Source organism: Seriola dumerili, unplaced genomic scaffold (genome assembly GCF_002260705.1).
Source record: "Seriola dumerili isolate Sdu_G_001 unplaced genomic scaffold, Sdu_1.0 BDQW01000104.1, whole genome shotgun sequence".
NCBI classification, from domain to species: domain Eukaryota; kingdom Metazoa; phylum Chordata; class Actinopteri; order Carangiformes; family Carangidae; genus Seriola; species Seriola dumerili.
In genome coordinates this window covers 379412-395389 of record NW_019174359.1, presented here as the reverse complement: position 1 = coordinate 395389, position 15978 = coordinate 379412, and the positions used below count along the sequence as shown (strand labels likewise).

The 15978-nt window shown below is 41.5% G+C and overlaps 1 protein-coding gene across 1 annotated transcript; it reads right to left on the bottom strand.

Moving 5' to 3' along the window:
- Nucleotides 1-12585: 12585 nt before the first annotated feature.
- Nucleotides 12586-15902, bottom strand: LOC111222626. Its single transcript, XM_022746420.1, has 3 exons — nucleotides 15739-15902; nucleotides 13976-14472; nucleotides 12586-13872 (listed from the first exon to the last, which is right to left on the bottom strand). Exons 1-3 carry the CDS (start codon nucleotides 15850-15852, stop codon nucleotides 13182-13184), a joined length of 1302 nt encoding a protein of 433 aa, XP_022602141.1. The 5' UTR covers nucleotides 15853-15902; the 3' UTR covers nucleotides 12586-13181.
- Nucleotides 15903-15978: the final 76 nt, after the last annotated feature.

Here is a 15978-nt window from a genome sequence, read left to right as displayed (position 1 = left end):
CTCTCTCCCTCTCTCTCTCTCTCTCTCTCTCCCTCTCTCCCAGTATCTCTCTCTCTCTCTCTCTCTCTTTCTCTCGTCACTCCCCCTTTGGAACTCCTCCATCCCGTTCCAGCATTCCTCAGAAACCCACTCAGAGGGATCAGGGGCCGGCACTGACACAGATAACATCCTGTAAACACTCCCCATGCAGGGACATCATGCACCCTGGGAATATTTTTTTTTAAAAGCCTGGTTTCTGTGTAAGTGTAAGTGTGTGTATGTGTGTGTGTGTGTGTCTGTGTGTCCATGTTTGATAAAGAGAGACGGACAGACAAAGACAGAGAGCACAAGAATGAAAAGGAGACCAGTCACAGTGGGGCTCAGCAAAGTCGCCCATCAGGACAAAACCCCTCTTGTTGTGGCTTGAACGAGGTTTCCATGGACACTGCACTGGTTCCTCCAACTTGTGTGAGACTGTGCACGCTCAGAAGCAGAGTTCAGTTTGCTGTGTTTGCAGCAAGTTGCAATTCACAGCCACAAATAACAAAAACAAAGACTAGTTTTCTGAAAAACACTTCTTGAGATGTTTCATGAACGTTGACCTACTTGACTCTGAATCTGACAATTAGTGATGGAGAGCGATTGGTCGCTGGATTCAAGCATTGCAAAGAGGGATGACATTCACCCTGCAGGGGCAGCACTTCCAGAATCAGTCCGTCACAGCGGTGAACAGTGAAAGACACTCTGTGTTTCTGGGTGCACACCATGACAGCAGCTCACTCATGGCCTTTGTGCTTTATATAAAGCTGGCTGTGACACACGCAGCCTGATGTCACTGTCAGCTCTGCCCTCTAATGGATCACAGATAGGCGGGAACAGGAAGAGGAGGGAAGGATGTCTGCAGTAAATTGATGCTGGTCAGCTGGGGGCGGAGGAGGGTTAGGAGAACGTGTCCGCCACAGCCTTGTTCCTCTGTCAGATCTCACACTTGCTTCCCTTGTTGCCATCAGAAAGCGGCGACTACAGCTTTCGCAGGGACTCAACAGTATGTGGTGTGATGGGTGGCACAGATGGGTGGTGTTGTGCTGTGTGTTTGCTTTCCAGACAAAACCTTCTAAAGAGCTGAATTTCTTTTTATGTTGTCAAAGAACGTGCTCTGCAAAACGCACACCAATAGCAGCGTCCCAACATTTGGAGCTTGTAACTGAGCAAACAACGTGACCTATTACTGTAAAGAAGCTCTGGCTGCAACATCAATGGAAAATGTTGGATTTGTAGAAACGTTTTATCTTTGTTGTTTGTGGTTTCAGGCTCACCAGGTGGGACATGGGTGAAATATCTGAGATAATGATAGCCAGCTGAGGGAAGAGGGGCAGAGAGCTGTGTGTGCATGTAGGTGCTGTTTTGTCTGGCCTTACTTTACATGTCACACAAGCTGACTAAAGGGAATCTGTCATGGGTTTGTATAGTGAGGAGTGTCTGGAAAGTGGACACTAATATTTCCAGTGTAAGGATGCTATCCAATTATATCAATATCTAACTTCTATAGATTATAAACGATGAAAATAAACTTAAAAATTATAAAATGACTCGTTTCATATGTAAAGTTCATGGCTTTTTTCTCTGATGACAATAAATCCAAGAACAAAATCCACTCACAGAGGTTGTGTTCTCTTTGTTGTTTGTGTCAAGGAGCTGAAATGATGATTGACTTCCTTGTCCGAGGAAGCTATTGACCACGTTTTATCTTTTTGACCTTGGCCAGTGACTAGCGTTTCCTCCTGACCACAAGATGTCTCCTTAGCTCACAGGAAAAGCCCCCAGCGGCTGGGGTGGTGTTTAAGAGCATCAGTAGCACCAGAGAGAGATGGAGGCACATGATCATACAGAACTTCACAGAGAAGGATAAAGAGGATAAGCCTGAAATACAAGAATTCATTGTGGCTGAGCTTTAAACAGAGCTGTGTAAAATGTCAGTGATCTGCTTAAACCAGGATACAGAGCCAACTTATTGTAGCCTACTTACTTGGTTTTGTGAACTGTTTCTGTCATGTCCTTTATATCCACGCCGCACTATTACATCTGTGTATGTAAGGATTGCTTCATAAATAGAAAGCCGTTTGTGGGAAGGTGGGATTTAGTACCCGTCATGCTGGATTTGGCCAACTCCCATGGGAAAATAAATGTGGGCAGGACTGACAGGTGCTTTGAATGCACCCGACCTGTAAAAATGAAACCGTTTTCCTGGTGTAATTGATGCTTGATTGTGGGATATTGCCAGAGGCCCCAAACAGCAGACAGAAAGTTGGACCATGCCCAGATTATCACCTGTGAACATTTCCCTCCAGAGTGCACCTGTTTGATTAGCAGGAAAGGATCTTTTCACAAGTGCCTGGTGCGACTGAAACAGAGATCTCCTGATGAAGACGTGCTGAGGTGTAGACATTGTTTAGTAAACTACTGGGATAACATCTGCTCAGTGTGTAGTTTTTAAATCTCAAAGCCAGCTGGCTGAAAAGATAAGCAAGCCTCCAAAATTAGCATGTCCACATAACAGTCCACATTTTACCTGTTCAGTTGCTATTTCAGTTGCTAAAATGAGCTCAGGAGGGTGGTGTGACTTGTCAGATAGTGTGAATTGCTTTATTAGATGCCTGTAGCGTTATTATTATTTATTTTTTGATTATTAGTTGGTCATTAGGTAGGTCATTCGTTAATACTGTTGACGTTGAGACTGAGATCTGTATTTGGTTTGCTAATGCTAATGTCAGCATGCTGACATGTGACAATGCTAACATGCTGATATTGAGCAGGAATAATGCTCACCATGTTTAGCCACTCTGCTGAAATGGCTACACACACACACACACACACACACACACACACACACACACACACACACACACACACACACACACACACGTCACAATGACACTGAATTTTCAGCTTCTTCTTTGTCTCTAAATTTGTCCCTCATGAAGTTTTGGTTAAGCAATGACACATCCCAGAAAGTCAGTGGCTTTTCACAGGAATGCCTCTGGTTTTGTTTTGAAGGTGGTGTTTTCATTCTCAGCAACCCTGGGTTTCCCCCCTCCCCCCTCCAGATGTTTCCAGGTCACAGAGAGCCGGGCATTTGGTGACGGACCAAAGCATCACTTGGTCTGAAGGAGTCAAGAGGGAGCAGGGACAGAGGGAAAGTGCTTCCTCAGTTAGTTTCAAGGGCAATCCTATGGAAAATAAAAGTGACAGAGCTGCTATCAGCTCCTCTTTGCAGATTGTTCACTGCTTATCTTGTGCTGTAACCTGAGCTGTGGGTATAAAGTCCTTGTCTTTTTTTTTTTCTTGAGAAGTAACTTGGTTTTTAGCAGAACTCGGCTTGGTGACAATAAAGGAAGCACTTTTAAAGGAAGAGAAATTAACATATTTACAAGTTATTCCCCAAAAAATCTTTTCAGACTGACACTGTTTTACTGTAATTACCATTTCAACAGACATCATTGTTAAACTTACAGCATCGTGAGACAGCTTTTTTGTCACTTATCTCTCCCTATCCCTCTTTTATTGAGTTGCTGTGTACAGTTTGCTAATGATCCGTAACACAACTGAACTTTGACCGGTCTGCGTCAAGCACCAACGATCTGTATGCATGACAACCACTTCCGGCAGAGAAAAGGCCGACAGTCCGCCTTGATGCAAGCCCATCTGTCACTCACGGGGATCAATACAAACTCGAGTTAGATCTGAGGAAACAGATAAAGGTTCAGAGGCTGGGAGAAGGCGGCTTATTGATTGCAGGCAAATTCACCCCTGAGTCCATCTTTGCCCTTACACAAGTGAGTCAAACCACCTCCAAGCTCCATGTAAATTGGAAATCTAATCACTCATGCTGGCAGGCTTTGTTTAATCATATTGTTGTATTTCTGATTTAATGAAAGCCTCCAAAAGAAAAGGCTTGTATCTTGTAATTTTATCTCAGACAACACATAGATATTACAAAAGTTGTACAACTTTATATAAATCAACTTCATGAAAGATCATTTTTAGACTAGTTATTTCCAGGATAAAACTGGTTGGTTTACAGTTTGTGGCCGTCACTCCATTTTGTCCTTCCTGCACAGGAAGCCACTTTGTCACAGCCAAACATCAGTTAACAACAGTTATTCACAGAGACATCACAGCTCTGACTTCAGAAATAAATGGTACGCAGTAGAAAGAAAACACATTCATGAGTCTTTTGAAAAAGAGAAACAAATGCAGTGGATACAGCACATAGATCAATATGGCAGTTACAAGTGTAATTCACTAATGGTTTTGTGGATGGACAAAACAGCCTGTGAGACTATTTATACTGTTGCTGGGGGTGGAGGTGTGGGGGGACTCCCAGAACCTCCCTGAATGTTGAGGTTACACATCCTCATCCCCCTCAGCCTCCTCCTAAAATTACAGCGTTGCTTCTTTACAGAACCACAGACTGTACAGACTGCCACACAAAAACTCAAATTAAAACATCTGACGCTGGAGTAACTCCTTCAAAACTAAATACGGGCTTTAACTAATCTCCCCTACCTCTAACGTCCAACTCATCTATCAATCCTGGTATATATACATAACATGGATAACAAGGGGGGTGGGGGGGTGTTTATGTGCTTCAGGCCCTTAAATCATTAAGTCGGCTCCTGCATCTGATCCTGATTTGTTGTAGATTGTGAAAGATCAACCCACTGCAGGCAATGACCCTCTGTGACGTGGCATTTCCTGGTCCACCTCTCTTTCATTTCCTCTTTCTCACGCATTTACTCATTCCCTTGTGGTTTATTATCCACAATTTCACCTCCCCCCGTAATGTTCATGTTGCACAACCAGACTCACCTAACTCACTATGCGGTTGTTACTGTTCAAGCCAAATAAAGTGTTTGTTTTTTTTCCACCTAATGATTGTCAAAATTTCTTTTACAATATAAAAGCATTCCTGCATTGATTTGCCAGATTGAAACCAGCAACGTAATCCAAGAAATGTTCCAGTTTACTGACAGTCTGGCAACTTTTATTTATTATTTCCTGATTACTACAATATGTGCTAAGTGTTCTTCTTTCTTTTGCAGAGATGAGTTGTTGGGCTTTTATGAGACTTTTATCCAACCTTCAACAAAGAATGACAGGATGAGAGAAGACAGAAAGGTAAACAGAAAGGTGCAGAGTACAAATGAGGGGAGGACAGAGGAGTTAGCAGCAGAAACACAGCAGAGTGAGGTGAGTAAAGGTCGCGGAGAACAAGAATACAGATGAATATTCTGAGAGTTTTCAGTGCTGACAGGGCAGATGATCTGCTGCAAATGGGAGGAATCTGACTATGTGTGTGTGGTAGTGGTGGTGGGGGGTTTGGGTGAAGCAACATGGGATCTTGAGACAGCGAGAGCATCAGAAGAGAAAAGTAAGTGTTGGAAAAACATGAGGGAAATTTTGAGGCGCAGCAGATGGCCAAGACACATGTTTACCATCCAGTGGATTTCCACTTAAACCCTTTACTGACAGATGGATTCCCCAGACGTTCCAGCTACGTTTGTCCTTTAAAGATATATGCCATTTAAGCTGATGTGCGTCTCCACAGTCTACTCCCATCACTATTTATGATTAACTCCCAGGCCACTAACAATTATTTTGATGACTAATGACATTTTTGCTGGATACCAACAATCACAAACACAACGCTTTATCATTTTGTCTTAGTTTGAATATGCAGAAATTTCATATTTTTCAGATAATCAATGACCATGTGAAAAACGAGCCTGCTCAGTCATTCATTTCAGCACAGGGCAACGGGCAGAGGGCAGATATCCACTGAAACCTGACTGAATATTTGTTAGTTAACCAATCAGACCACGATGCATAAAAGTCAGGTCTCTAAAGGATGCTGAACGCCCAAACACAGAAATTTCAAACTAAAACAACTCAGCAACAAAATGTATAACAGCAAAAGCTGCCAAAGAAACAGACACAAAATGAAATCAAATAAGGATATTATTTAAGATCTAAGTGACTATTAAAATAAAAATGATGTGTGAAAACTACTATATCCTCTTTTATGATGATCAGAACTGTATACCTGAATATTGAATATTTAAAAAAAACAAAAAAAAAGCTTTGTAGTTTTGACACTTTCCCAAAGGTTTTTGATATTTACTAGGGTCTTAAAACTATTCAGGTTTACAATAATTGTGTTTTATGTCTGTGTTGTAATTTTAGTGTTTATCTAACATTTTGTTTTGCACTTTTATTTTGAAATGTCTGTGTTTGGGGGTGAAGCATCCTTTATAGGCTGGCTTGTCATGTGTCCTCATTGGATAATTGGCGAGGACAGCAGCCATCTTGTTCTGTATATAAAGGCTGTGTTTCCTCACAGTCTGTAATTCACTCTGTAGAAACTGCTGTGTTTTATGTTGGTGGAGTTAAAGGTAGTTTTGCCAGGTTATTTTTCATGTTTAGCTCTTTGGTTCTACAGTGTGACCATGTGGCAGCCTCAATGAAAGACCTCAGCTGAACAGAGGTCAACAGCTGGTTGCATTTCTTAAGGTAAAACCCAGTTATATCAACACTATTCGGTCAACGTGACTATTTCCTGTCCAGTTTTTCACTGAAAACGTATCATTTCGAACCTAAAAGCCCAAACCTGAAAGATTTTCTTGATACAATATTAGCTTGCAAGCTAATCATACTAAGCTTGCTGCTAGCTGCCTGGTTCCTGCTGCTAGCTGCCTGCTGCCGTCTGCTAGCTACTAGCTGCCTGCTGCCATCTGCTAGCTACTAGCTACTAGCTGCCTGCTGCCTGTTGCCAGCTGCCATCTGCTAGCTGCTAGCTACTAGCTACTAGCTGCCTGCTGCCATCTGCTAGCTGCTAGCTGCCATCTGCTAGCTACTAGCTGCCTGCTGTCATCTGCTAGCTGCTAGCTACTCAGCTTCTGATCCCTGACTACAATGCACTGATGCTATTTGTGAGGAAAATCAGTGTCTCCATATGATATGTTGTCCCCAAGATGTAGTAATTAATACCACATGTATGTGATTTTTTTTAAGCTAAATGTTTGCCATCAGACTTGCCAAATGCTTTTTGTCAGAGTAGCTACTGTAGCTCATAATGTTAGTAGCTGTTGGACCTAATACTGTATGAAAACTCTTGGGGAGTGGGGGGTGGAAAGAGAAACTAAGTACATTTATGTAATTTCTTTAAGATGTGTCTTTCCATTTTAAGTTACTTTACTACAATACAGTGAACTTTTTTTTTTTTTTTTTTTGCTTTGGACCATTTAGAAAGCGGTTGTGCTTCTTATCCTGATTCAAATATCTGTCAATTGTTACAAGGTTCTTCCACAAAATTTCTCAGATGATTTGGTCTAAATAATTGTCAAAAACCAAGAGAAGTAAACTTAATATTTCTCACACACAGGAGGAAACTAAAACGACAAGATGACAACGAAAAGACAAAACATATAATCTCACATCCTCTCAGATTCATCTTGTGACTCTTTGGAGGGATCTGACCCCTGGACTGAACTACCTGCTGCTTTTCTTCGAAGCAAGTACGTTTACTATTAACGCGTTAAGATAATTGACCTAATAATGCTTCTATGCTTTTAAGTAGATCATCATGCATTATTCTTTTACTTGAGTAAAAGATCAGGATCCTTCTCCCACCACTGAGAAGACACCAATTCTGCTTATATTTTTTTTCCAGCCTTTATGAGGATTTGCATTTAAAGTTTAACCCTTTAACAGAAGATGCCAAAAACAACTTTGTTTAGATTAACTGAGTTACGCTTTTCAGGTGGTAAGCCAGCGAGTGTCTCATCTCCGAGTTAGAGCATTAATCAATGAACCTATATCCACACCGAGTCAGCCTGTTATCAGGTATAGTATGTTTTGTTGTAGCATCCAGACAACTCTTGAATATATTTGTACCATAAAACAACTATAAAACTATATGATGTCAACAAAATCCTGTCATGTGTGTCTAAAACTTTAACAGTAAGAATCTCCAACCAGGCAGGACCCCAAAAAACATCAGTCCATAGTTCTGGCCTCGGACCTGCAGCCAGTGTGTCACTGAACAAATGTTTTAATGCTTTTTATTGGATTAGTCCACTGAAAGAGCTGCAGGCTGGTCGATGGTCCACTCGGACTGATGGGTAATAGTATTATCCAGTGTGGGCCGGGATTGGCAGACACCAGCAGACAGAGCTATCCTACCATTGATCGACTCTCCCCTCCAGGGCCACTCTGATGCTAGCCTCCATCAAGTCTTTCATTTGTTTATGAAATATTGATATTGGCTGCTATCTCCTCTTGGAGATGAGGAGATTCAGCTTGATGGAAAGGAGAGCGTTAGGGGATGCTGGAAAAAGGTTTTGTGAACTATAAGTTGTATTTCCCCGGGAATGTAATCAGTTTATTATATCCAGAATGACTTCATGACGGCTTTTGTTTTTTGTCCCATATTTCCTCTTTTAAAAATTACAGTATGAAGCCACAACCTAAAGTCCCAGCAGAGAAAGGGGAAACATACGTTTTCTGATAAATGGTAAAATTCATGTGACACTTGACTGCTGTGACCACTTGTATTTTCACTGTGTAAAGAAGCAACCAACTTGATTTATAAATGAATGAGCAAAAACGTAAAACAGTCAAAAAATGCTGCATTGTTTTTCAAATTTTTTAAATTTGTCATATTTGCATCAAATGCTCTAAAATGTAACTCAATAAATTCCAATCAAGAAAAGCCCACAGACTGACAGCTCCAGTAGATCTGTATGTTGATAGCGCCCTCTGTCTGTAAACCACCTCTGGTACCACTTCCTCACCAGAATTCACTCTTTCACTCAGAAAACTTTGTTTAAACCTTTCCTCAAACCACAAGCAAGCTAACTCCAGCTCCTGCGGCACGAGAAGGATGCAGTAGCTCTCGTCAGTAAACAGATGCTTTAGTTTTCCCATAATGACAGTGAGGATTGACGGGCTACCTCAGCCAGAGCCATTTATGCAGTGGGAGAGCCTCCTGGATCAATAGTTGTTACCTAGGCAAAGCCCACACAACCACTAATGAATCCACTGGCTTCCAGCACAGGCTGCCACTGCTGCTTCATGTCTGCACAGGAGGAAGACTGAGAAAATGCCTAATGCTCCTAGTTGTAGTGTAAAGCTTAACATCCAAATACAGCCACCACTTTGAATTAAAAAATATAAAACTATTGCAAAGGTGATTGCCCAACAGCAGGTGCACGTATCACACAAAGTGCGTTTTCCGGTTTAGTTTGTTGTATTTGTGTCGCGACATGTCAGTGTTGTCTGTTCTCTGGGACTGGTTGTGTGTTTGAAGACTGAGGTTCTGTCTGGCACACCCTCCACCCGCCTGTTTTTTTAAACGTAGGAGTAGAGTGCTGATAAGTCAAAGGTGGCAAAGCATGTTAGTCACCTGTCTGGGATTTCTAATTTGTAAAAAGGGCTTGGTGCCAGCAGAGGTAGCAGGTGCAGTGTTGTGTGTTATGGTGCAGTTCATACGTATTTGGGCCGTGACACATTGTTTGGGTTTTGTTCTTTGTTTTGGAGTGAAACGCTGATGATGAGTGTAAAGGGTTGTAGGTTTCAGACTCCATGTTAAATGAACACTGTAGAACACATGGTATTCTGAAACACAGTTCCCCAGTGTTTTGACCGTCAGAGGGTAATGACATTTTCTACACCTCACTTAATCTGGATGTAAATACACTCAAATTAAAACAATACTTCAACATTTTGTGGAATACACTTCTTACGCTTTCTTGTCGAGAGTTAGACCAGACGATTGAACCCACTCCCATGTCTGTAAGCTAAATATGAAGCTCAGGCTTAGCTTAGCATAAAGACTGGAAGCAAGAGGAAACTGTTAGCTTGACTCTCTAATGTCTGGAATTACACCTCTGAAATTCATCGATTAAAGGAATAGTTTGATATTTTTGGAAGTGCTCTACTTACTTACTTTCTTACTTCTTTGTCGAACTTTAACAAAAAGCTCTAAAGCTGACTAATTGATTAATCTTGCTTCTATAATCTGAACAGAAGTTAAAGTGTAAAAACAATGATCACTCGTTGTACAAGAGCTTATATGAGTCAGACTGTTTCTTAGCTGGGAAATGGGAAATTGTTGTTTTTATACTCCAGATGTAAAAATGAAACGAACCTTTTTCCTCACGTTATGTAGCAGTTTATAGAATGGTATACTTATAAAGAGCAGTTAACATATACTGTATATAGCCTATGCATCATCTTGTGTTCATTTTATTGCTGGCACATACAGTTATTGGTTGTTCTAACTGTTTTTAGATTCCCGTCTTTTTTCTATTGTTTATTAGAAAAAACAATATTGTCTATTGTTTTCTTAATTGATTGATGTTAAAAGTTTTGGTAAGATCTCTTTGTAAGTCCTTTTGGAGTTTTTAAATCTCCCCAGCACAATCCCTTTTAGTCCTTTTAATGCATTATTTTTTCTGTTTTGTTAATTGTGCAAATAAATAAACTAAAACTCAGCCGGCTAGGCTGAACATCCCTCGGCTCCAGCTCAACATTTAATGCACAGATATGAGATTTGATGTTATTCTCATTTCACTCTCAAAAAGATAAACGAATTTCCCAAAACAATTTCTCTAAAACTGTAAGAAAAAAAAAATCTTTACTGATGTGCTGTGTATTACCTGCTGACTCTCATTAAGAGAGTGAATTATAGATCTATATAAAAACTGATTTTTCTTAATGGAATATGAACGCCTGGTCACATATTTCACTCCTGGGGCTTCTTCACTAAAAAGATCATTATAAATAACAACTAGGATCATGATCATGAATTAAAATCTTCTATCACTTATGTTGCATTAATCATTTGGATGTTGGTAGAAATTAGATGCAGTTTTCCTTCTGGAAAAAGTTTGTCTTCAACCTTCAAGAAAAACATCTAATTAATCATTTTGGCCTAAAACTAGTTAAAGGCACAAATGTGGTCTTTGACTCCATTTTCATAAACAAAGCCACCAAACCTCAAAACAACCTCAGCAGCTGCAGTGTTTTCCACTGCACACAGAGAAACGCTGTGATGATTCACCACAGTCCACTTCCTCCCGCACTGTGATGTGTGTTACAGATAGCGACTGATGGAGTCTGACAGGCTCGACTTACGACAGAGCGGCTAAAGACCCTCCAGATCCACCGAGATATGAAATGATGGCCGTCTCCACCCGCTCTGCACCTACACCAGTGTGTGCATTATGACTGATACCATCCTGCTAAGCTAAGCACTTTGCTGGTCGTCTGCAGGATATTAGCTCAGCCAAAGGTTATTCACGGACTATCAAACCAGAGCTGCGGTCAGGAAATGCTGACTTATGTGTAAATATCAATTAAATTAGTCGGAGTCCCTGTTGCTGAGGGTGCACTCCCTCGCTTTAATGGGCTCAGGCCCTAGCGGTGCTGCGTAAATCACATTTGTACAAGAAAAGACAGGCAGATATTAGATTATACTTGTTTACACATCCATTAACTATTTGTACTTGGCTATTAATTGTCATAAAGCACAAAAAGATAGACCATCGATCATGCACTGATTTTATTGAGATTTGGCATAAATATAGGAGCTAATGTATGTAAGCATTGGTACATGACATTTTGATATAAATTGTAAACCAGTTTACCTTTCTTTATCACTAACTGGTATAACAGTCGATTTTAAACCTCCCCCAGTTAATACAGGTGGTGTGTTTGTTTTGATGGATGGTCAGGGAGTGGAGTCATTTTAAATTTCTAGTAAAAATCACAGTGGTTCACTTGAAATGTGCAAAAAATAAGTGTGTGTTTAGTGTGAGCAGGTATATCATGACAGACAGTGTAAAATTCCACCTACTTAGGCAGAAAATCATACATGAATCATAAAAAATCCATCATTGGCTGGAAGGAACAAAACAACAAAGCAATAATCACCATTTATCACCAAAATAAAACATACAAATGAAGAATCTTGCAGACGACTTCACCTCCTCATCCAGGCTGAAACAGCTAACACAAACCATCAGGCTTCATGATCAGAGGCACAGCATTGGCAGCACTGGGGTTCAGTAGCTTTGGTTCAGCATCAAGGGGTTTGAATGTGTTTGGAACACAAGGCACATTGTCGCGTCTCTGGTGCCAAACTCCGAGCCTCTTTTTGTTTTTCATGCCTGAGAAAGTAACCTCTGCGCTCCCTGTCAGAGTTATGTAGGCCAGCCTGCTGAGCGGAGACAAAATGGGAGCACAGCTCTGCAGATGCAGCCTCAGCAAAACCATCTCTTTAGAGCTGTAGGTGCAGAAGCCATTTCTCATGGGGGACTGGATTATGACTGTATATGCTGCTGAGGTAAAGTAAAAGCATAGACGCTTCCCATTTTCATATACAGTACAGTGTTCGTGTAAAAATTCTTATAGATATAAACAAACTGGTTAGTAGTCACATAGTTTTACAATATGCAAGCAGTTAATATTTAAACAGCTGCAACATAAATAAATAAATAAATAAATTCACATCAAATGGAGGATTTAAATATCTACTGTATGAAGAGTTGACACAACCCTAAAAGCTGAAAGTGCATTTGTGATTAAATTCTTTTAATAAAGGGTCTGAAATACTATAGTTCTGGTAGGGATGCACCCCGATTCTGATTCTAATATGCAAACTCAGGGTATTGACCGACACTGACCCAGTACCAGATGTGCTTCTCCTCCCCCCATTAACATCTTAATACCTCACTGCATCGATCGATGGCGGTCTTTCTTGTGTAAAGTAACATGAGGATGCAACTGTACACTGAGCTGGAAAGTAACGAAAAAAGTTAAGCACAATTTTGAGGTTCTTGTATTTAACTATTTCCATTTAATGCAACTTAAATATTGTACTTTAAACTCATCTATAAATAACCTGAACTAACACTTATATCTGGACTGGTAGCATCTGGCCAATACCCAGTTCACTTAATAAGGTCAGTGTATCACACTGATACCTAATCACTTCTATCGGATTTGTGCAGCCCTTCTTCATCAGATTCAGTATTTTCAGTTTTTTATGATAAACTAAAATACTGATATTCTCACCTCAGTGTTGCAGATGGACAAGCAACACAATCTATAGTCTCTCAATCTGAATACACGTGACAGCTTTACTCAGAGTGCACGCACACGGCCACGTTCTTGTGTCTCTCCCAGTAGTGACACTCCTCTGGAAAGCTCCAGGCAGCGGCGGACTCCTTGTGGCGACTGACGGCGTGAACGACGAACCCGCACAGCTGCTTCTCCAGCGTCTCCACCACTGCCGGGGCGTTTCCCTTCTTCCCCTGACCCTCCATCACCTGCCGGATGCAGTCGCGGGGCACCGGCTGCGGTTTGGTGCTGTACGACACCACCAGGTTTATATTGTTCACCTGGAGTACCTCGAACCAGTTCTGTCCTGCCACGTGATGGAAGTGCTCCCCCGCTCGCCAGTTCCGGTAGGTGCTGCCTGAGTGGTTGATGAGCCTCACTGACCAGCTGACCCAATCATATTTTTTCACCAAGAACTCAAGAAGCTGCTGAGTTGAATCTTGCAGGTTTTCTTCCTCCTTTTCTTGCAGGAGTCGCTGGGCGTCTAATTTTGCTTGCTCTGGGAAAGCAGCAATACAGGACTCGATGTTTGTCTTCATTCTGGACTCTACTTCTTCAATTTTGCTGCTCCACTCTTGGATTTTGTCCTCTTCTTCCTCTGGGCCTTGGGTTAAGGCACAGTGGCCCAACAGAGCAATCAGACCCAAACAGAAGAGCTCCTTCATGCGGACACAGAAATCCTCCAGGAGACGACGGTTCCTCGCCACATACCTGCAAAACAGAGGAACCCTTTACTTTCACATTGAAGGTATTTATCTGGTGTTAGTCATGCAAACAAGTAGTGATAAAAGATGAGAGAAAATTAACCATTTACTTTTCTACTAGCTCTAAAACTGACTCTCCAAAGGTGTTGGTGCCCATCAGAGCATCATACAAGACAAACAGGTTCTTCTCTCCCCCGGTTTTAGCAAAGTGCTCCAGGAAAAGCCTCTTCTTCACTTCCTTGAACTGCTGTTTTGCCTCCAAGATGTCCATATATTTCCTAAACTGGTTCCTAATGTTCTCCTCCACAGAGAAGTACTGGGAGTCTAGCCTCCCCTTCTTGATCTCACAGTCGATGTCTTCCAGTTGGCTGGAGAGCAAGTCGAGCTTGTTCCTCACTGTCAGAAATTGCTCTTTGACATAAAAGACCTCTTTGCTGTGGACGTTGTCTAAGGCCAGGCGGAGAACCGGAGCGGCGGCCTCACAGAGGGGGAAGAGCTCGCCTACAGCACTGGCCAACACCTCGGCCCCCCGCTGGAACATATCCATCACCGCCTCGATGGCCTCCTTCTTCTGGGCCACAACCCTCTCCAATGAACTGGACATGTTCTGAGACACAGAGGGACAGAATCTGTTGTCAAACACCGATAAACCTTCGAGAGGGACATATGAGGTGTGCGACAGAAAGGTCCAAGTCTTTATTCAGTTAAGATATTCCTGAAAAAGTGTCACAAGCGAGCCCCTTTTCACAGGTTGTGTCGGTCTTGTGTTACGTTGTGAGCAGTTCCATCAAAAAATAATTTAATTCTTTAATTCAAAGTGATTAGAATAGCAGGTAGAGGCCACAAGAGATTCATTCATCTAGAATTTAACAAGATAAAAGCAAAGACAGTAGAAAGGCCCAAAAAATGGATTTACCTTGGAGGGGGTCTCAGTGGGCCTGTAAGGGGTTTAGCAAGTCTCCATAGTTAATTTACAGATAGGAAGTATCTTAAAGGCTTTTACAGCACCTTTGTTTCTTATTCCTCATAAAAAGACAATTGTCAACAGAACATTGCACCATTGTTAACATTAGGAGCATCCTGATTCCCAGAAGGTTGTAAAATACATTATAGAATGTGTTTTAAATGTGTCTAAAAATGTATGTTGGTCATATAGAAAATTATAAAACTGTCAGAATCAAATGCAGCAGGATTTGATTCAAATCTTTATCCTGAAAGCTTTGATATTTTAAATATTCAATCCTCCTACGGCAGAAAAAAAACTACAAACCCAGAAAGAAGCAGGTGATGATGTCATGTAAACAAAATGGGGGCCTGATACGTGGATGAGAGAATGACACAGATGCCCTTGAGTCTGTATGCGAGTCATTTCAGAGCAGAGCAGACCAAGGCCAAACCATGTTTAAAAATCCCCTTTCATCCTCCTGTAACCTGACTTACATAAATTACCGCGTCCTCTGTGTCCAGACGTTTGTCTGAGGAAGGATCTCACATGCTGCGTCACCGAACTCTTCTCCACTAATTAACTTCGACATTAATTTCATGTTGGTTCGTATCTGAAAATGTCCTGCTTTGATTTTGCTTTTTTTATAGTGGAAAGGGGAAAAGAAGCTAAATCCAAACTTATGAAATACAAAGAGTGTGTGATCTAAAAAACAAAAACAAAAAACCCTTTCAGTAAATAAATGAAGACAAGATTTGTCATGTGTCTGCGCTGTGTTTAACTGTCATGCGCACCCTGAAGAAATGCGCAAAGGTTGGGTTTTTTACGCACAAATCCACCGAGAGCATCGGACACACCTTACAGCACATTCACCCCTCCTGATGGAAGATTCATCACAGTCCCATAACAGCATTTCTTCAGTAGGCCTACCTCATGTAAATGGCTCCGCTGCTCCTTCACGCCTGATGAGCTGCAACAGCTGCAAACAAGTTGTTTTGTTTTTTCTCTCCTTCGAGTTTGAGAAAATTCCCACGGTCCAATCATCCACTGTGGAGCTGCAGAGGAAGGGTCCAAAAACAGGATCCAGAGAAGGAGAGGAGGAGATGCGCACTTAATATCTGCAAAGAAGAGAGAGAGAGAGAGAGAGAGAGAGAGAGGAGGAGAGAGAAA

Bases quoted from the DNA above. Each gene is read 5' to 3' on its own strand.
- LOC111222626 (XM_022746420.1), bottom strand. From the start codon at position 15,852: ATGATTGGACCGTGGGAATTTTCTCAAACTCGAAGGAGAGAAAAAACA. The intron at 14,473-15,738 runs GTAGGCCTACTG...TCTGTGTCTCAG, and splicing joins AGCGGAGCCATTTACATGAG to AACATGTCCAGTTCATTGGA. The intron at 13,873-13,975 runs GTAAATGGTTAA...TCTGTTTTGCAG, and splicing joins GTTTTAGAGCTAGTAGAAAA to GTATGTGGCGAGGAACCGTC.